Below are 21,992 nucleotides of genomic sequence, written 5' to 3'. Positions count from 1 at the left end.
CACGACATCGGTTGCTCAAGGTGTTGTGATCCCACGCACAGGACTGAGCTGGTGCAGAAGAGGGAGCTGTAAGCAGCTCCAGGCTGCTACCATCCCCTTGCTCAGCAGAGGCTGGCTGCAAAGCAGCCAAACAACTCAGGGTAATTTCTCAGCACACTTCATGTGGCTTAAAATCCCCCAAACCCAAGGAAGTTATGTGAACTATTAGAGTGTAACTTTCAGCAGGGAGACCTCTCAGATGCTACACGCTTTCAAGTTCTGGCTTATTAGTAGTTGTCAGTGTAATTAATATTCACTGTAAACACACCAGTCAGAGCTGATAATAAAGAATCCCTAGCCTAGGAACACATACCCCACTCTCTGCATTTCAGTGTTAACTTAGTCTGAAAACAACACTTACAGAGCAAGCACAACAATGCTGGTGCGGTGCTCACATTCCAAACTTTCCAAAGCAACCATCTGAGCAGCAATTCAAGTTGAAAAGCAACTTGGCTAAACCTTGAGGCTAATAAACTGCTTGATTAAATTAAGGGGTAAAACTAATAAATATTCAAAACACTTGATAATTCTTTGTTTGACATAAAGAACACTTAATGCAAGTCTCGCTGGAAAACCTGTCAGGTTTTATACCTTAAATAGAGTTTTGCATTTCGAAGCACGGAGTGATTCTGTTTGCTGCCTTTGATTATTGTCTTCTGTCACTTTAATCACGCTGGTAAAATTAGATGATTTCTGTGAAGTCAAATCCGTTTGCAAGGCACTTTTCAAACCGCTTCGCGCTGCATTCTTCTCTGCATTTTTATTTAGTTACTCCCTACCTAGCAATACTTTGCTTTGTTCTTGAGCCCTCATTAGCCTGGGGTTTGCTCTAAAGCTCTCCCGGGGAGGAACTAAAGCAAGTACAGTTAACCCTATGCAAAGAGCTGGTCTGGAACAGCGGCCTGGGCCTGGGCACCGCGCCGGCTCTCCCGAGTCTCTCCCAGCCCTGCCAGCGGCTCACTGTGCAGACAAGTCGTTGGCATCCACCAGCATTCTCACCTCCAGGCTCTCACCCAATCCTGCTGGTTTTGTTTCACTGCACCTCTAAAATCTGGGTGCCAGCTGAGGCCACGAGCAGCTTGAACACGTCCCTTCTCCCCTCTCTTCTCACGCCTCCCTGTTCCACTGGACTGTCCAAACCGCTGCTGCTAAAGCGTCCGTCTGGCACTGCACCTGTGCCCCTTCTCCATCCACTCCTCCAGGCACTACACAGGACCAGGCTGGTCTTTAGCTTCACTCCTACCTGTGTCGTCTCTTACTTCTCTGTGAAGAGCTTTTCTGGCATCCACCCCTCAGTGCTCTGGCTCCCACGGTGCTTACTGGCATCCCAACCCAGAGGCCAGCCTCCCCGACCTCCCCAGTGCTCCCCAAAAGGGTCAGTGTTCAGGACAGCCCTTCTGGGCTGCTGCTCCAAAACCAACCACAAGTGCCCAAATTTCTCCCTGCCTTGGGACCTGATGTGTGCCCCCATCCCACAGCACGTCTGCCCAACAGCAGCTGTGCCCACTCCCGTGGCAGGGTCAAATACCACTGCACTTAGCTTGGGCGAATGGCTAAGGAGTGGTTTGCAGCCTGAGATCAGTTGTACTCTGAGTCTAAAGCCAGCACAGCAACCACAAATCCAGGCTGACTCAGTCACAACTGGCCAAATGATCTTGCCTACCTAGTCCAACATGCAAAGCAAGACCTCACTGCATGGTGCAGCAACTTCTTCCTGCAGCAAGGCTCCGCGTCCTCTAACTGAGCAGATCCCCGTTGCCATCCCAATTTATTCATCACTTCATCCTGGAGTTAGAGCCTTTGTTGGATCTTGTCATCTACAGTTTGGACACTTTTGTCTTCTAATTTTCGTACATAAGGATGCCAATGTTGCAAGTTTCGTAACTGCATTTGGCAGAGCCAAGTGGACAAGGCTAGGAGGAGAGGGTTTAACAATCAGGATTTGGATTTGCAAAGCAACTGCCAGCACCACTATTTCACAGAAAGCAGGGACTGCTCCTCTAAAAGCCCTCAGTCAGTTCCAGCTCCCAAGAATATTTTGACGTTCATAAATTGTGTAAAAGATTACTTCCTGAAATCAAAGCATCTGCATCAGTTATCTCTCACACAAATCCTCAGGGGCTTGTTTAAGGGCGGTTCTTTTTTTACAGCAACAAGAAAAAGATTTACACAATTTAAGTCCTCTTAGTATCAAATTTAAAACATCTCTTTCAGATTCTGAGCAGTAAACCCTGCCTGCTAAGTGTTAGTCATTGACGTTGCTTCTTAATTGTTGTTATACCCTGATAGGTAAGCTAAAAATGTGAGAAAACACAATTAGTTTAGGAAAACTGATTTAGCCATAAGCTCCATCGTTTAACTTTTTATGGTATCCATGACAACCACCGGTCCATTTATTAAATAACAGCATCCCTGGTGTAACACCCAAGTACTAAACCCCTAACAATAAACGCCAACATTTAGTTAAGAGTGTTTAGGGCAAGCACACAAACCAACCTGCACCAAAACAAATGACAGAACGGGAGGGAAAAACAAGATTGCAGACTCTGGCTTTGCTTACCTTAAAGTCATCTGGGAGCAGGAGCTTAGATGTCCTCAGGAAGCTTAATATATATCTGAAAATTTCCCCATCTCGATCAATGAAATAATGTTGTTTTAAACTGTCCAAGACAATGGGCTCTGTGCCATTAAACAGACGACTTATTCTGGAAAAGAAAAGGAAAGAGAACGGCTTGGGCACAAAGGACAAACCTGCAGCCCCAGGGCTCTCCGGCTGCGCCGGTTCGGCGTGCGCAAGGTAAGGCAGCGGCTTCCCTTGGTGACAAACAAGCGTGCAAAGGCAGCTGCCCGGGTGGCGTGCACCCACCGTGGCCCCAGGCAGAGCCTGTGTGCAGACACGGGCACAGGGCACATGCTGGCAGCAGCAGCAGCCCTGCGGCTGCCCTGACACCCCGCCCCACGACCCCCCCAAGGGAAAATGCCCATGAGATGCTCGCCCCATGCCTGGCACCTCCATCACGAGCTCCCTTCCCACCATGTCCTGATAAGAGGACTGAAATGGTTGCTCAAAGGAGCTCCTGGCCACAAGCTTTTCCTCCAGCTGGACTGTCATTTTGATCTAGTGCCATCAAAGCCCTTCCCTGCTGGAGGAGAGGCTGCCCCTCCACTGAGATCAGCTGCGTGGCCCTGTCAGCGCTGGCTAAGTGGCCAGCCAACGCTCAGCGCTTTGGCAAACCAGCAACCAGCCGCCTGCCTGCGGGACCACGGTCCCACCACCGGTACTCCTGAGGATCAGGGTCTGGCAGAAGAAAGCAACCTGGTAGGTCTTTTGTGAGCAAAGACAAGGAACTGAGACCTGTCAGCTCAGGGGATTACCTGGTTACAGCACCAGAAGTGCCCTTCAGCTGCTTCACTCCAGCTTCCTTCATGTCCTGAGCAGCACGGCTGCAGACAGCAAAGCAGGCATCTGCCTGGCTGCTGCTGCTCCCACCTCTCCCCTCCTGACACTTGGCTGCTCTCAGATGGCTTTGTCCTTCCAGGAGAAGCAATCCATCAGGATCTATGTTCTTGAAAGAACTGCAGGAGACAGCTGGCAAGGACCTACGATGTGCCCGAGTGCACCTCTCTGGCAGTGCGGCACTCCTGTTCCACAGCCTGCTCCCAACCCTGCCCGGGGGACTCCTCCATTTCCCAGAGACTCTCCACAGCCTGCTGGATCTCACTTGTCCAGCCTCTCTTTGGCTGGGCCATGCCAGCCCCATGTCCCTTGCTGACACGGGGGCAGGGCTTCCCCTTGCCATGGCTAACAAGCTCACCAAGCCCTGCCGAAGGCCATAGCCAGCAGCCTCACTGCCTCCTTCCTTCCAGTATCACCACCCTGCTCCCAGTGTTCTGGCCTGCCAGTGAGGGCAGCAAATCGCAGAGCCCCCAGCCCAGCTGGGGAGGGCACATGCCCACCCTAGCAATGGTAAAGGGCAGGTTTGCCATCCCATTGCTGCTCACCTGTGTTTCCAGCTGTGTCACATACCTCTGGCTCTGGGTTGTGGGTTCATGCAACACAGTGAGACCTGCTCTCCACAGCCTGCTCCTCTGTTCCCTTGCCAGTGTAGCTGCAGATTTCATTACCTTGCCCTTTGCTTCTAAATCAGCTCTGCAGATTCACTGGGACTGGACTTAGCAAGTCCCTGCTGAATTCAGCTGCAAACCTTCCTGCCCTCTCCAGCAAGCTCCAGGTTTTGCTGCCTGCACTTTTGTCAGCGTCAGCACTCAGCTGGGCTGAGTTACTTGTGAGAGTAACCAAATGCTCCCCTAACCTCTACATGTAGCAGCTTTGCTGATTTTCTTCATCCTCTGCTTTCCATCAGCCTCAAAGCACAGCACCCTGTGCATGCTGCCATTGACAGAGGGCTTGGTAAGCCTCCAGTAACTCCACATTTGGGCGTTTTATTGTCCTGGGGCTATACACCTGAGACAAACACTTTGCTTTCTATAGGGTTCCATTTCATTCCAGCAAGCAGACAGTTAAGTTATTTCCTTAGCATGCAGAGGAGGCAGTGTGCTGTGCTGTACTGGACTGGGAGCAAAGGGTTCATTCACTGAGCCAACCTGCGTGGCCAGCTGAAGGTTTCAACAAGCTGGGCTGTGGCTCAAACCTCCTTCCCCTCACCAGCCTCGCTCTGTGGAGTCCAAAAGGAAGGAGGTGCTGCTGCTGGGCTCTGCTGCTCATAGGGGGAAGGTTTGCCAACAATGCCAGGGCAAAGGAAGACAGGGTACACAGTTTTACTGAGCTGCTCCTCAATGTAGCAAATCCTCTTTCGGTAATGAAAGCAAAACATGAATTCTGAGGCCTCCGTGGACTGCCCTGAGCTGTATTTCTTCACCAGATAAATTACTGCTGGGGAAAGAAACTTGCAGAGTGTTGAAAAGCTTAACTGCCACCCCAAAACCAGGGTGATGAATAGTTTAAGGATTGGACATTTCAGGGGGCTGCTGTGTTCCCAGAGCTGAGCTCAGTGCAGCATGCTGTAACGCTGCATGCAGAAAGCACTCCTGCTTCTCCATCTGTACCTCCAGAGAGCTCACCAGGAAAAGCAATGCTGAGAGCACAACCTGAACTCCCAGGGCAGCCTCTGAAGAGAAGTTCTCCTGCCAGGGTTACTCATCACGGCAATTGGGAGCAGATCCACAAGGCCCACTAGGACCCACCGTGCTCAGTGGATGGATTGTGGGTGGCCAGAACAAAATGCCACACACAGCAGCATGGAAGCAAAGTGCACACAGGCTGGCAGAGAGCAGGCAAGCCTGCAAGTGCCAGAGGATGGGAATGGGTTTGCACTGTGCAAGCTTGTCAATGTCAGTTAGAAATTAGGTACCAGGCAGGCTGGCAGCCTCAGGAGCTGCCTCCTCCAGCACCTTGCCATGTGATGTGGGGAGTGGCTGTGGCTCTCATACTGTGCCCAAACATGGTTGTTTCCATGTGCAGCCATGGGGCCCAGTGCTGTACTGGTGGGCAAACTGGGCAGTGGGGTTTCCAGGAGACACTTGCTCATGGCATGCAGGAATGGTTACTTCCAGCAAGGCTCAGTGGGAGGCACAGGAAAATGCAGACAAGGCAGGAAGAGCCACCCTAGATCCTACACCAATGGGTGAGTCTAAGCAACAAATGCTTCTTCAGCATTCTCCTCCTCTGCAAGAGATGCTTTACTTTCTTACTTAAACACACTCCTCACATTTCTGGCCAGGATCTGATTTGCAGGCAGAGGTCAGACTGACCCAGTAGCTGCAAGCCTGAGGATGGCAGCCCTCCCACTGCCTACACCTCCCCGGCCAGGTCCCGCTCCGCTAACACCACTTTCCCAGTGCACAGCTCTAACCAGCCATCTCTTCCTCCTCCTTGTCTGTTGCTCCTGCCCTCCCTGCTCTTCCCCACTGCACAGCTGACACTCTGCAGTGCTGCCCACCCTGACCCCTGTGGGACCCAGCTCCTGGCCAATGCTGCATCACATGCTCAGAGCCCAGCTTGGCAGCTCTCACCAGCAGCTCAAGCCTCATCTGGATGCTATTCCCCCCCTTCTCCCATACCCAGAACCTGTTGATCCTATTTCTACAATTCCTTTGTGCTTCTGTTGTCTCTGCTGAAGGCTTTTACATTTCCAATAATGTTCTTCCAGAATGCCATGGGGGGAGTTTCCAGCTTGGTTCAGATTTTACTATGATATAAAGATCTCCTTTTATTAGATTAAAAACAAACACCACAGCCAGCCAGCCCACAAGGACAAGAGTGCCACTGAATTCTTCCCTAGCCGCTTGGGCAGGGGAGGAAGCCATGTGCTGTGTGCAAGGACCTACAGATGCCTGCTGCTACCCATACACCCTGGTGATGCTGAGGACCAGTTTGCCACCAGGTGAGCTCCCAGCAGCACCTGTGCTGGTGGGAACACAAGCCAAGGCCTCCAGCCTCCCAGCACCATCTTGTCCAGTTTGGAAGGAGCCAGGGCTTTCTGCACTCCCAGCTCCCACTGGAGTGTCTTTGTTCTTCCCAAGCCTCTCGCTGAGCAAAGTCATGGCCCTGCACAGCACACATCACTGACAGAGCTTCTGGGGTGGGGGAGGTTGCTCTCTGGTTTGGGGGTAGTTCAGCCATTTTCTTGACATCTCTCCTCCTGAACAGAGAACAAAGTTGTAGCTTAATGAATCTGCCTTTTGGAGGAGCACTCGGTATTGTGGGGTAACCAGCAACAGAGGCTGCGGCAAGCACAGAACTCCCAAGCCCCGCTGATGGTGGGGAGCACTGCAGTCCTGTTACCCCACACACCTGTCCAGACAGCACAGCAATGCTGCTTAAGTAGAACTCTTTATCACCGCACTGCACCCAAAGTATTAATTTAAGTAATGATGTGATTAATATTTAAGTGCTCAGTGATATTTTTGTCATTCATAATTCAGCTGTTTACATGGATTAAAAATTGATTCTGTAGACACTTTTCCTGCCCAATGTCAGATCAGCAGGGACTGCACATTTCAGCAGCCTGTCATTGAAACATGTCTCTTCCCTCATTTTATGGGAGGAGGAGAGAGGAATGTCTGCCCGGGGACCCCCAGGTCTGTGCCCTGCTCTGTGCGCTCTGCCGTGCCTGCCACCCTTCTGTGCACCCTCCTGCTCCGCTAGGTGCCAACGTGCAGCAGGGTCAATGTGAGCTCTGCAGCTCTCCTGTGTTTGATACGGTGGCTGTTGGCTGTGCTTGCTCTTGGGCCTTGCTGTGGAGCTGGAGAAGGCAGCTGTGGGAAATGCCACAGAGAGGAGGAAGAAGGTTGTTTGGAGCATGGCTTGAAACTGCCCCGTGGGACATGTTAGCAAAGTGTCCCATGTGTTTGCAGAGTCCAGGCATGGCAGCTGAGCAGAAGTGCTGCTGATCTGCTGACTACTTGCCCAAGGTGGGTAGGACACATCCTGCTACCCGCTGGGGAGACAAAGCATGCTGCGAACTGGAGCAGAGGTGCTCCAGAGAACACTGCCCTACGCTGCGCCTGCCTGCACAGCTCCCTGCTACCAGTCTGTCACTTGTCCCATCCCCAGCACCACAGAACCGCAGAGCTGTTCTGCTTGGGAAAGTGCTCTCAGGTCCTCGAGTCCAACCTTCAAGAGTAACTGCTGGGAAAGAACAGCAGAAAGCTGCTGCAGCTGCTGCACCCTGCCCAGCGCTGCCGTGCCAGGAGCCGGCTCTCTGCTGGCAGTGCCAGGTCCCAGCCACTGCTGCAGGGTGCGGGTCAGGCCTGATTCTTCCTGTAGAACTGACCAGGTTCGTGCACAAGTTCCCAGCAGAGCAAACTGTAATGGAGCAAGCACCTGCAGCTGCCTTCCCCCCGGGGAGCTGCGGCAGAACATTCAACCCTTCCAACAAGCAGCCAGGGCTGGCCAGAGGAGAGGAGGAGTCACCCAGATGAGCAGCCAAGGGGTGTCTTCTGCCTTGGGGCCAGATGGTGGTTGTAAGGAGAGCTGCGAGCTGCTGCCTCTGCCAGGACACATGCTCCCTCTTGCCCTGTACAGCGAGGAATGTGGCTAAAGGTTGCGCCTGGCTGCAGCAGCTTTTTCTACCCTGCCCCTATTTAAAACTTCAGCTACAACTGGTGTGAGTCCATAACCAAAGCTCAGCTGTGTGGCCACACCACAGCTTCTCACCCTGCTACCTGCCTGTCACTGTAAGTCCTTCTTCCCTGAGGGAACCCAGGGCCAAGGAGCATGGCAGCAGCTGCAGCCAGGTCTGTGCACAGCCTGCCTGCGGCACAGCTCTGGGGGCTCGGCCCAGATGGCACTGCCACAGCCTCTCTTTCATCGGAGATGGCACTCTGACCACCTCAGCGTGCTTCAGGCATACACCTGGCTTGGAGGGTGTTTTAGCTGAGGAGCTTTGGTCCAAGCATCTTTTAAATCTGCGATTTGCACCATGATGGGGAAGAGTCCGAGTCCTAACCTGGGGGTATAAACTGCTGCTACACAGACCATGAGGCCTGAGCAGCTGCCTGCTTTGGGTTCTTGTGCCTCAAGACACGGAGAGGTGCCCCAGAGGAACCTTATGCCAGAAGCAAACCTAGATCAGGTACCAGCTTCCAGGCCTGACTGGAGTGCAGGTGCCCAGCCTGTGCTCTTAGGCAGCTCACTGCTCTGTGCATGCCTGATCCACTCTGACCAGCAGCTCCTTCCCCCATCAGTCTTCCAAGACCTGAGTGAGCACCCTGATGCCAACAGGGCAATCTCAGAAGCCAGCTCTGTAGGCACTGCCTGCCCCCACAGGGACATCACTCAGCCCCACTGATGGCATGAGTGAGCACAGCTACTCGAGTACAGACCTGACCTGTGACAACTCAACAGGGATGCTAAAGCCTGCAAGCTCAAAGTTCTGTTCTCAATTCTGAACAAGCAGCACAGTCCAACTTCGGCAGAGGAGTGGTCGAGATCACGCAAAAGGTAACAGATTTATCTCCAGTTCCTGTACCTTCCAACACTGACCCTGGAACGCCACTCATTTCTGAGCCGCGCGCTCACCCTGCAGTGCTTTGGCAGAATACTACACTCACTAACTATTAAGCACCTGAAGGACCTGCAGGCTCTGTTACCTGGAGTTCATACTTGGTCTCTCGCTGCCCAGGGTTTGTAACAGACCTGAGCTAGTCTGTCAAGTACCAATACCCATAAATAACACTGTCACCTACCATCCAGAATCGTTCCTAGGGAAGTCTGGGAGGGAGTTTTTTTCCCCTTCTTTTTACCCTTCCACTAGAAAGCAAACTGAGATGTACAGGATCTTGTAGTCAAAAGCAAGGACAATTGTGTTTTCTGTTCTCTTTACTCGCAGTTAAAGTCCACTGAAGCAACAGGTACCAAAATGCACTCAAGTGGAAATCGCTTTATCATTTCTGAAATGCCACAAAGCATTCATGGTAAGGGTAAGAGATTCTGCAGCTCTTCTTCTGCCTGCTGCTAACAGCTTTCTCCAGGCTGGGGACATTTCAGTGGGTGGCTCTGACACCCAGCTGCATGGCACTACAGATGTATGTTTAGGTTTTGATAGAGGGCAGGTGTTTTTTGATTCATAAAGACAGTATTGCCTATACGTAAGTGAGCAGCTAAGGAACTGGAAACACTAACCGCAGGTAAAGAGGCCAGAGTCTTCTCCTGCATTAAGAGTGTCCTGGTAGTCATGAGCCACCCTGGTGCCTCATCCATGCAGCCAGGCATCCCAGCAGGTCCAGAGGGAGGAAGTGGTCAGACAATTACCATGAGCAGACAAGTGACTAAGGGAATAGAGGCTCCTACGAGCTTTAATTTCCTGGCTTTTCTTTCCCACCAGGTTTAAAAGGGGATTAACTCTATGCCCTCCACCTCACTGGGATACTGAGATGAGGCCCACCAGCACTGGCCACTCATCCCAGATTTATCAGCAGCACATTTGCTCCCTGCAGCCCTGCTTCTGCCACCCGGCTGGGGGGGAGGGGTCCACAGGTCAGGAGCAAAAGGCTGCTTAGCCACGTGTGATGGTGGCAGGATGCAGCCCTGTCAGGCAAACGGGTTTGGTTTAACCTTATTAAAGGAGTGTTTGTATTTTAGTGTGTTATCTTAGCAGCTCTACAAAGACTTCACTTAACCAACAGTTTCTAGCATGCTAACTGCTGTCAGAAGCTCCCTTCACTGTGCTGGGCCAGTGACCACACTGCTGAGCAGCAGCAGGCACAGACAGCATGGCACTTGTGCTACAGCACACCAGCAACACACCACTCTCAGTTCACTGTCAGTCACAAACTGCATCTGCTGCGCTTAACAGGAACAAAAATGTGCCTCTGAAGTAGAGGTGCAGTTTCATTTCTCCAGTAGGAGCTCCCTACTTGCCACTGCCATGGCTGCCCTGTGGGACACTGACAAACAGCCTCCTTGTCTTCTGCGGCACAGGGCCAGGCTGGCTGAGCTGCTCCGGCATTGCCACCATGAGACCAGAGGCCTTAGCCATGGCAGGAGTGCAGATGGATGGCTGCAAGACTGCAGTGACTGCAGCTCAAGGTAGGAAGTTGTGGCACTCCTATTCCTGACTGCCTGGGGAGAGTCTGCCTGGCTGGTAAGTTTTTAACAGAAGGAACCAAACCATGTCACAATGTAATGAGCCCTCAAAACACAGAGCCTGTGAGGAGGAGCCAAGTATTACCCTTTCAGTGAAGGATGCTGAAGTTCAGGTTACTTTTGCTATTCTTGTGTCTTTTACTTCCTTCTAACTGAACTGTTATCTAAAGAGAGAAATATTCATACAAATGTGCACTGCAAAGTATCCTGATTTTATTATGCCATTGCTGCTGCTCTCTGAGCCCTGTGAGGGTTCTTGGCCTTTCACATTTTCTCAAGAGAGAACTTAAACTAAAACTCTAGCCATGAAAATCAAGGCAGGAACAACAATTCTTTAATTTAAACCAAACTCATAAACCAGCATCTTAGTTTCCCTCATGTCCCAGTCCTGCAGGAACAGCTTCAGCTCAGGCTCCGTAGGAGCTGCAGGCACCCAATGAATGTCAGTACATGAGAGGACACAACTCCACGGAGACATTCCTGCCTGTGCTTGCCTTCCCCTGCTCTTCCTTCCCCCTACATCACGCTGCTGAAGGCCCTGCTAAGAACAGGCTTGCAGCCAATGCGGACTCTCAGGCTGCCCACCTCCCTGCTGTCACCTCAGGTGGAAGCCACCTCAGGACTGTTCACTAAGGTTTTCCAATCTGACTGGACCTGGACACTCCTTCCACTACCACCACCCCTGCAGACTGGCGCTGCTGGGAGCCGGGGAAGCCTGCAGGTACTGCTTACACCTGGACACGAATGGGCCCAGTCCTTGCTCCCTGAAGTCAAGAGTCAAACTCCCACCGGGACTCAGTGAAGGCAGGGAACCTTTCAGAGGTAACTCAGCTGCCTTCCAGGCTGTGGGCCTGGCCCCCCACACCCTTTGCACGTGTGGAGGCTGCGAAGCCAGGCCAGCAGGAGGCACAGGGACCGACACAGCACGGGCTGTGTCAATGGTGGCAGCTAGCACGGTCACTGCAGTGCCTGCTGCTTGTGTGAGCAGCTGCAACACTGCATCTGCCTCAGCTGCAGCTCTCTACCTCTGGTTTCAGACATACAAAACCTGAGCAGCTTTTCCCTATGACTCTTTATTCCCAGACCCACAGGGAAAGTTCCAAGACACAGGCTGCCAGGGACTCTGCAGCAGGGCACTGAACACCAGGCAGCCCTGGTGCCTTCGCCAGGCTCTGCTGCTCTGGGACAGGCTCCAGTGCTGCAGACAACAACGACCCAGCCCCAGTGGGTAGTGATAAATTACCTCTCTGGTGAAGAGAACCTGCCCACAGTGCCTGGGCATTTGCTTGGTACGCCCATGTTGTGTGGTAAAGCTCCCCCGCTGCCGAGTGTGGGCAGACGGGAAACGCCAGCTCACCTGGCACTCTCTCTCTGGTTTGCCTGCAGCCTGTCCTGTCCTCCAGCGCGTGAACTGCACACGTTTTGCCCGGTCCCGGAATGCCACACGGCTGCACCAACACCCCTGTGCACCTCCAGCACAGCTCTGGCACTGCGGGGAGTTGCAGGCAGACTGCAGGTGGCCGAAATTCTCCACAAGCACCTATGTGACTGGGAAAAGATGCCCATTTCTCTCTGCCCTTGGCTCTGCCATCACACTTCAAGTGATGAAGGAACGATGCTCCTCTTTAGGCTTACATTTGACTGCGCTGCACCCAACACACTCTCCCTGGCTGTGCAGCTAAAGAAGCAGGATTTGGGGAAAAGCCATTTGAAGGGAACACAGCCACCAAAGCCCACAGAGCCACACCAAGCAGGACAACTCATGAGCTTTGCTGGGAGGCCTGAACCACTGGCAGATAAAAGGCAGAAGTGAAGAGGAATCTCCAGTAGGTGTTTTGCTACTGCAGCCAGGGAGCAGGGCCAGAAAGGAAGTGACACACTTGTGGCTGTGGCCCCATAGCCACAAAAAGCAGGGGAGGCCTTGTCTAGAGGCTAGAGAGTGGGCCCCCAGCCCTGGGAAGCAGCAGTCCACCTGCTGCACAGAGACTCTTGCTCCACAGGATTAAGCCTGGCTACACTTTGAAAAAACAAGAACACTGCTCACTGTTGGCTTCTGATGGGGTGCTGAAAGCTGAACCTGGCTTTTGTGTGTGACAGCAGGAGGCTCATTCTCAAACACAATAATGTGGGCATGGGTTTGATTCTGGTCCCAGTGAAGTCAAGGCCAAAACATCCTTTGATTTAATTGAAAGCAGAAGCAGCCTCTGCTTTAAGCCTCGTGCCTGCAAACGGAACACAACTGGATGGAACACAAGAGGAAATGTGTTCGGAGCTGGTTACAAATCCATGTGAGATTTTTTTCCCCCCTCTGTAAAACTAAAACGCAGCCATTGAAATTTCTTCCTCATTCAACAGTAGTGTTAAGCGCTACTGGCCCAAATTCAGCCCTCATTCCCTCCCAAACAGCACTAGCAGAAGACCCAGTTTCCCTATTGTCATCTACTGGTTTCCATGGAGTTCCAACAGCCCAATTTGTCTGTGGAACTGGCTGTCAGTTTTGCAATGGCATAATTTAGGCAGTGGTGTCCTGGAAGGCACAGCACACTCCCCAGTGCCAAAGCTGCAGCCTTGGAGGGGGAAACTACAGCAGTACAACTTGTAAGAACACCACCAAAGAGGTTAAAAGGAGTCCCTGGTTTTCGTTGTCCACTTTCTCAAGAGAGAGAAATTTGCTGCTGCAGGAGTGTCTACCAGATCTAAAGGGATTACCTGCAGCACTGGCAGCAGCTGCACTGCATTACAGGCAGAATGGGAGCCTGCCCTTTGGACTTCAGCCTTTCAGCTTTACTGGGCAAAGCTGTTTCCAGCCCTTGCCAACTGATCCCTCTGAGTCCAACCAAGAGTTAATGGTGCAAATGCTGCACAACAGCTTCCCAGCCTCCACATGCAGCACTCCTTTCAGGTTTTGCTTTACGTGGTGCTCAGCAGATAAAAGAGCAGCCAAAAAAGCAGCTATTTTAGCCTCTGAAGGCAGCAGTGAGAGACACAGCACAGGTGAACACCAGCACCCCTCTGCTCAGCCTGTCTGCCCTGGTGCCCAGCTCTGGCAGGCAGGCGGCACAGCAGCTGCATCACTAAGGGATGCGACGGTGCACCAGGCAGAGCTAACAGCCATCCTGCCTGGCAGAACTTCGACTGAGAGCCAATCAGGCAAAACCAAAAAGCCAAAGCCCTCCGAAGCATCTGCAGGTGTCTCCTCTGGAAAGCAGCAGGAGCTTGAAGCGCATGCTGATCAGAGCGGATGAGGTGAAGGGGTGGGCACCTTGGTGGAAGGAGCACAAAGAGAGGAGTCGAATTCCAGCTTTGCAGCCCCACTCAGCTATCCAATTGGGTTAGGAGAGCCATCAACCCGGCCTAACTCTGCATCGAGGGTGCTGCACCAGGGTAAGAGTGGCTGACACTACTTCCAGTCACCAGGTGATGCATTTCATGTATGTCAGCACAGCACAAGGGAACAAGGGGCAGGCACCAGGTAACAGAGAAAGCTGGCAAAGCCAAGGTGGCGGGCAGCAGCATGGTACACAGCCTGTGTCAGCTAGAGCCTAGCATCCCCCACATCATCTCACTTCCCTGTGCTTGAGGAGCTCCAGCCTTCTGCCTTCACTAGGAACCCTGTGTTTGCATGCCTGCATACTTCTGCTGCTTAAATATGCACTTTGTTCTTAAAGATTGTATTAACCCATGAAGAGACTGATCCTGATTTCAGTTAGAGGCACAAAGCTGGAGCCACTCTTTCCCAAGCAGTGGAGGTATCTCTCTGGAAAGGCCCTCTGGCCAGGAAAGGGACCTGCAGCACCCACGAATGCACCAGGCTTTGTATTCATTTGCCTGCTGCTCTTGCACATTCAGGTGTTTTTGAGACCGAGGACTGGAGATACCCAGGAGAAACATCTTACTACAGTGATCAGGCTCTCCTAAGTCCTCTCCACATCAGAATACACCCCTGGTATAATTTGACAGAGGTCAGCAGGGTCACACTAGGGATCCCTTTGGCCAGGTTTGTTATTAAGTCACTTTTCCAAAAGAATAGGGCTTATTCTGCTTGCATTTAAGCTTACAGAAGAACTCTCATTGACTTCACTGGAAGAGAGACTTGGCCCAAAGTACCAGTATCCAAACCACGTCCATTTACTGCTGTTAAAGCAGGCAAGGAATTAATAAGGTCCAATGTATTTTTACATCTTAGATTTCATAAATGATCACAAGCATGTAGGTCACAATATCCACACAGAACGACACCTACGACAGCCACCACTGGGATCATTAAAATAATTAAGTTAGGCCTGGAGACAAATTCATTTCATAACATGTTCCTTACAAAACAGATACCCCCTTGCTTCATAATCCAGGGAGTCTGTTTTATAAACTTCCTAGGCAGTTCATGAAATATCCCCCTAAGCAGACCAGGTCTGCTCACCATTGCAGGGTCTTTATAAATCACCAGTTCAAAACAGCAGTGACGTGCGCTGGAGGACCAAACAGCTAACACCTTGGCTGCCCCACTGGTACAGCTGTAAACTCAGCACACAACTGCCACTACAGAGCTGCTAAATCCACGTTCACTAACTCTTCTCCAGGAGATAAGGAAGCACATGAAGAAGCAATCATTACAGTGCCCTTTACTTCAGGTGTAAAGGTGCTTCACCTGAGAACCTGAGCACAGGTGTAGCATATTCACACACCACACTCAGTGGCAGCAAACAGCCCCCAAGAGCAGCACATAAAAGGAGGACAAAGGTCACTTCCATAGCACTCTGTGAGAGTGAGGTCTCTGAATAGGCTGCTGCTGGCTTTTCATGTTGTTGTCTTGAAGGTGACTGCTGAAGAATACTTAAAACTGTGCTGCTGGCACCAAATTTCCTCTTCCAGGTGAGTGTTAAACAGAAGTAGAATGAAAGAAATGACAAAGTACTTGACTAGCTTCAGAAACTGTTATAAATAAGCATTTTCCTTTAGACAATACATTTCTGATCTTGTCTGTTGGCTTTTCTTTGTGTTTTAATAAACCAAGCTAATCTTTAACCTGTTGTAAGCAGTAAGAGTGGGAATTGTGACTGTGCTAAGTATGAATCTGCCATAATTGTGTTCTCATCCCTTTCTTCTGCAATGGTAAGAAATGAGACCAAATGCACCAAAGGTACTGGAGATGCCGCTCAACATTCACCTTCTGGACTGCCCTCAAGGCTGTGTCACTTCTCCACACCCAGCCAGGCTGCATGGAGGTGCTTGCTTTCCCTTTTGCCCAGCCAGGCTGAGTATTTGGGTGCAGTTTTCTCACAGCATAGCACCACAGCTATCATTTGATTTCTCCAAGTCAGGTGAGTGCTGATTCGCCCTCTCCTCTCCATAACCAGCTTGCTCTGCCCCTTGTCTAGGTGCCCTAACACCCATTCATGCTTACAACTCCACACAACTGAGGCAGCAAACAGAAACAATCCTCCCCAGGGAAGTGTTCATCAGAGAACATGATCCTGTGCATCTCCTCAAATATTCCAAGTAAGCATACAATTCATTCCTCAGCAGGGCCCAGTCTCAGCACTCAATTACAGCAGGACCTGCACTCCTGAGGGTAAATCCTGCTTTCGTCTCCAGAGCCTCTGGGCAGCCCCCAGGCCGTGGCTCTGCTGGGCAAGGCAGCAGTTGTGCAGCCAGGTGAGGAGTAAACACCTTTATCACAGCAGACAGGTCAGCTGCTGTGGCTTCCTGCACACCAGTTAGGAAGACATTCTGGAGAGCTGGACACAGGCCTAAAGAATCAGTTTCCATATAAACTATTTCCCTCTCATCTCTCCAGGTCACTGGAGTGAACAGTCAGAGTTACAGGCAATAGTCTCCTCTACCACCAAAGCTGCTGCTCCAGCTGAGCAACAACAGCCCTGGGTCCTGTAGCAAAGTCTGCTGTGACTGTGTGCTTCCACGGGCTCTGCCAGATCCTGAATCCAGGACGTCTCCCCACTAGTGAAAGCCAGAGACAGGTATCTAACTCCTCTGTTCCTAGCTGTAACTACACCCCTCTTTGGACTATTCTTATTTTCCATAGAGGCTGGGCCATGAGCACCTCCTCTGGAGCAGGTCATGCCCTGGTGCTCACAGAGCTGGGGCTGCCTGTACCAGGGAACTGTGCCTCACCTCCACGTACTCTGCCCCACAGGCTGCTTGGGAGCTGTGTGGGATGGTGTCTATCAGCACCACATCTCCCCATAATCACAAACGCCCCACACCTTTCCCAGAGCACGGCACGGAGGTGTGTGAGCAGAGCCACGCAGCGCCTGTGCAGAGCAGCAGTGCGTGGCTGTGCTGACAGGGAAGGGCTGCCTCGTGTCACACCTTCCGATTCCGCAGCCTGGCAATCGGAGTTCCTTCGCTTGCTCCAGCTCCGCTGGCTAAGTGCAACATCCACAGGCAGACCCAGGGGCGAGAGGACAGGAATGGAAAAGACCCTTCTCAGGCTTTTTCCCTAAGCATGCTGCTGCTCTAAACTCCCTTGGAAGCCCAGGAGAGATCTGCCTAGCCAACAACAAACCACAAATCTCCACTCTGCAGGTGCATGAAATGGAACTGAACATTTTCATCTCTGTGAAAATTCTTACATGAATTCAGAAAGGGCACTGCATGTAACCAAAACCTCTGGATTCTGGCTCCTTTTATTTGCTCTCATCTGCAGCATTCACCTGATTTGCCTCGAACAGCAGCAGAGCCCCGGGGAGCCCTGGCAGGCTCAGCCCTCTCTGCAGTGTGCAGCGTTGTTATGTGTGCACAGTGCTCGTGCACCGTGCCCATAACCTGCATCTCCAAGGTGCAGGGAGAACACTTGCTCCTGTCTCCTCTGGGGCTTTGCTTTAAAGCCTGGCTATGGTTTAAGCTCACACTGCCCATGAAAATGAAGGAGCTTTGCACTGCAGCTCATATGCAGGTTCATTTCATAGCGTTTTGCCTGAATGTGGACTGCTGGCTCCAACTCAAGAACACTGCCTTTTGGGTGAGTGCAACAGCTCAGCAGAGTCAGAGCTTGGTGCCAGCCCATAAACAGGCTGCACAGCAACTGATCTCAGTGGGAAGAGTGGGACTTCATGAAGGCTGAAATGTGCCATGGCATCAGCTTACCTGCGTACCTCACTGTGCTTAAAATGGTCATTGAGTGATGTGCAGGGCTGAGAGGCTGAAATGGGACAAAGCACTGCAGAGATCTGAGTGGGTGAGCAGCATGGCACAGCAGTGGCCTGGAGAGGTTTGGGAGACACCACGTCAAGGTGAATGCCCAGCCACCCACAGAGGTGCAGGTTGCTGTGGCATGGGGCTGGGCTGGCCAGGAGAGCTGACACCACTTGTGCTCCAGGCCAGGAGCCTGCTCTCTGATGTGCTGTGCTTTTGCAGCCACCAACTGCCTCTGGTTATGAACAGATCTGGTCTCCTCTCCACTTAGCCTGTCTGGAGGACAGGCCTTATCTAAGCCCTGACACCCTAACGGCCAGCATGGGGTAGGTAACCAACAAAATTTGCTACTGAACACTATGGTTGGGCAATAACATCAACAACACACAGATGTGATGGGAAAGTAACAAAGAACTTCTCAGAGTGATGCTGGATTGATCCCAGGTGAGCAAGAGGTGTGAGAATCTTCTCAGGTATGCCAAGTCTGGACAATTGTATCCGAAAAACTTCACTGCTCCCTGCCAAGAAGGGCAGCACAGGACCCAGCAGAGAGCCTTCAGTGTGAAGGATGATGTGGAAGATCTGTCTTGTACGTCTCGGAAGCAGGTGTGTTTGAGACCACTGCATCTGGCTGCAAGGAGCAGCAAACTGCTCCTAAAACTGGGAGGAGAGGGAGAGCCTTCCTCGGAGCTCAGTCCAGCCTGGTGTGGCTGCAGCAAGGAAGAAGAAAGAGAGGTTCTCAGATGTCAGTGCTGAGCTCCAGCACCCAAGGAGAGAGGTGCTGGAGGAAAAGAGAGGAGAATTCGAACCCACAGATACCTAGAGGTGAGCTAGAATCCGAGAGCCAGGCCTGGCAGAAGAGCTCACCTGAGGGGGGGTCTGCAGGAGCATGAGCTGTTGACAAGACATGGGCTCTAGAGGGCTCCTGCAAACCTGGAGGGCACTGAGGCACGGATACGCCTGCACAAGTCTCCCGCATCGTGGGACAGCTAAGGGCATCGGCTCTGGGTCGGATCCTAAGGCCTGGGCCTGCTTTCTTTGGAGGACAGAGCCTACAGAGGCAGTGGCAGAGCCCAGAAGCTGAGCTCAGGGTGTGTGCTGTGCTGGCACTGCCTCAGCTTGCCTTGGGCAGTGGGGCCACATGGCTCCCTTCTCCTGCAAAGGAAAGGCTGGCAGCAGAGAGGTCCCAAACATGGTGCCTGGGCTCTGTACACCACAGCACTTCCACCCAGTCATCCCCACTTCAGCTGTTCCTGCTCACTCCTGTAACACAAGTAAGGCTTCAGCTTTCAGGAACACCTTTAGATCAACAGAACAGACTCTGAACAGAGGCTGCACAACAAATCCTGGTCAAGCAGGAATCTAAGGTAAACAGGGTCACCTTCCACAGCAGAACAACTCACCAGGAGCACACAGCAATGCTCTGAGTTACAGGTTTGGGCTGCAAGCTCCTGATGAAACCTCTTGTTCTGCTTTCTAATAGATTCCCAGAGAGATGAGAATTTCCAGGGAGATTAGGAAGCTGGAGCTTGCTGTGGCACACAGGCATTTGGAACTTCTTTCCCACATGAAGTCAGTGAGACAACTGCCATCGAGTTTAGCGGGAGCGAGACCAGAGAACCCGGCAACGTTTTTGGGGTTTCCTGACTGCTCGTTAGGAGCTTGGACTTCTGGTGTGGGTTTGGTTTTTCAAACGCAGGAATCGTCTCACAACCCTGGATAAACACAATTTGCAACTCACTTTATGGATGTGCTAGATTCTGCAGCCTTTGCCATCTGTCACATAAATCCACATCCAAGTGTCAATGTGTGAAGAGGCTGCTTCAGAGGTCCTCTGGGTGAAAACATGGATGCAATTTGCAGAGGCCATGCTCTCAAAGATGAGTAACTTCTCTGCTTAGCCAGGTACTTTAGAAATGAGATGTTGATGGTCACCAGGCTGAATTTAACATCTGTTCTCTTTTTTTCCCTATCTACCTGTATCTTGCATCTACCAGGGCTGGGAGCTTCAGTGGGAGAACCTGCTGAACATTGCAATTGAGCCTCAGACCCAGGTAAGACAACACCTGCCTCCTTGTACCTCCAGAGCTTGTTAACTCTAATGACAACTTTAAGAATGCAAGAAAGGCAGCCTCGAGGAGCTACAGGAAGAGGGACCAATACTATTTCTGAGATAATTTCCATGACCACCATCATTATGCTGTTGATCCCAATTGCTTTTCAGTGTTTATCATTCTCACCCTCTGACAGGCAATCTTGCTCTTAGAGCGCTTCGTTCAAAAAGCCAGCTGGAAAGTGAAGAGCAAGGTGAGAGTGGGTTAGAAGCCATCTCTGACAGCAGCTCTTTAACCTTCCTCTCCTTTGTCACATCAGTTGTGCGCTGCTTGAGTTTCATCCTTTTTAGATAGAAGAATTTATGTAGCACATAAAAATTCCTGGGAAGAGGGCATCTACCCCCTTTAATGCCTCATCTGGCACCCTTTCCTTGCACAGATTTAATCGATGGGCAAATGTTCTTGCAGCAGCAGCCCCAATACAAACAGCATCAAAGACTCGGTGAAAGCTTCTCTGAAACAACTCCAGGATCAGATTTGTCCTCTGACTCCACATCAGCAGCCACTCGTTCCCTCAGGTGAGTAAGACTCACAGAATTGGGTCCTTTCTCTGCCTAGTTCAGAGCCAGCCTCCTAATTCAAGAGCAGCCAAGCAGTGCCAGCTGAGTGGGCTGAGCAGAGCCAACCTTAACCAAGTACAATACATGTGTCACGCTGCTGCTGTCAGGGGTAATTTATGTCATACCAGAGGGGTGACTGGAGAGCAGGTATAGGCAGGAACTGGTCATACCTATGCCTACTCCTGCTGGGCCTGATCTGGCAAGCTGCTGGAAGCTCTTCCCTCCCAGTGCAGTCAACATGAACAGAGTTTGTTCAGGACCTAACAGGCCTGGGTCTCCTCAGAATACTATGGAAGGATAAAGATGATTTGATTCATATTTTTGCTCTGTTGTCTATTATCAGGTGATGTCTCTGTGTATGCAGAGCCTGATTATATTTACATGCTCACAGTCTGTATGTGGCTTTAAACATACATATGAAGTATATACTGCCAGCTAAAAGCCTACTTGGGCTTTTGGAGCACAGAGATCGCAGTGCAAACGAACAGGGAGTTTACTCCACAGCTTTATAAACTTTAGTCAGCACTATTTGATGTGGCTGGAGCTAAGATTTAGCAAAACATTTCAACATCAGTTTACATCTTTCACTGAAACACAGTCTACAGACTTGCTTGATTTCTTAGATGTTGGAGTTTTCAAAGCCAGGCTACAGCCAAGAGTTTAAGGCACTGCCGAAACAGTGCAGCAAGCTCTGTGTGCGGACAGGCACAGCCAAGCCTCTCATGCAGCTGTGCATCTTAGCTCTGAGCACAAGCTAACTGCTCTGCCACCACTTCCAGACGTCTTGCTCAGAAGAGCTATCTCCTTCCTCCTGCACCTGAGAGACCTGAAGCTCCTCTCCCAGCCAGGCACTGCAAAGGTAGGCTGTACCTTACGGGAGATACACATCAGGGCAGGCAAGCACCGTCACGTGCTCCAACCATCCCCGCCGCAGTACCTGGAGGTGCTTTGCCCTAACCAGGAACACGAGGGCAGACTGCTCTCAGCCAGTGAGGGGTAACCAACCAAGTTTACCATGCAGCACCATAGAAAACCAAATCAAAATCTCACAGAAAAAAAATGAGGAAAAAGAAGAACGAGAGGGTACCCTACACCCAGCTTCATAATTTATGTAGCAATAGGCCCTGCTTGGGGGGACATAAAAAGGTTATCTTTTGCTAGAAAAATATGTACAGGTCTTGTCCTGTGAGCTCTTGCTCCAGTGAGAACTGGAGTTAGAGCAGCTGAAAAAGCATTTCAGCTGTATAAGGTAACAGCAGTGCAAACACGAGAGAGCTCTGGGCAGTCACAGCTTTGCACTTCGAGTATTGCTGCTGTTATCCAACAGGGACAAGCAAAAGGGATGAGCTGGGTGCTCCACTCCTTCCCAATAAAATCTGTGAATTCATGGATATTCTCCCAAAGCTCCCACAAGTGAAGCTTTTATTAAGTAAGTCTGATATGGGGTGTATCTCTAAAATACTGTCAGCAGTGGTATTTTAGAATGTGGAAACAGATGTGCTACTCTATCACAGAGAA

The 21,992-nt window shown here is 51.3% G+C and overlaps 1 protein-coding gene and 1 long non-coding RNA gene across 3 annotated transcripts in view; one reads left to right on the top strand and one right to left on the bottom strand.

The window, feature by feature from the left end:
* KCTD15 (potassium channel tetramerization domain containing 15) overlaps window positions 1-21,992 on the bottom strand; it is a 41,927-nt gene that overhangs the window by 12,438 nt on the left and 7,497 nt on the right. For both annotated transcript variants that reach the window (XM_064159886.1, XM_064159885.1), the window contains exon 3: window positions 2,600-2,744. In XM_064159886.1, the coding sequence (XP_064015956.1) occupies window positions 2,600-2,744 (145 nt within the window). The remainder of the gene's footprint in view (window positions 1-2,599; window positions 2,745-21,992) is intronic.
* On the top strand, window positions 16,445-17,601 carry LOC135184287 (uncharacterized). The gene is made up of 2 exons (XR_010305953.1): window positions 16,445-16,623; window positions 16,800-17,601. It is a non-coding gene; the product is annotated as an uncharacterized LOC135184287 (long non-coding RNA).

Source organism: Pogoniulus pusillus, chromosome 20 (assembly GCF_015220805.1).
Source record: "Pogoniulus pusillus isolate bPogPus1 chromosome 20, bPogPus1.pri, whole genome shotgun sequence".
Classification (NCBI taxonomy): Eukaryota; Metazoa; Chordata; class Aves; order Piciformes; family Lybiidae; genus Pogoniulus; species Pogoniulus pusillus.
This window is presented reverse-complemented; position numbering and strand designations above follow the sequence as displayed.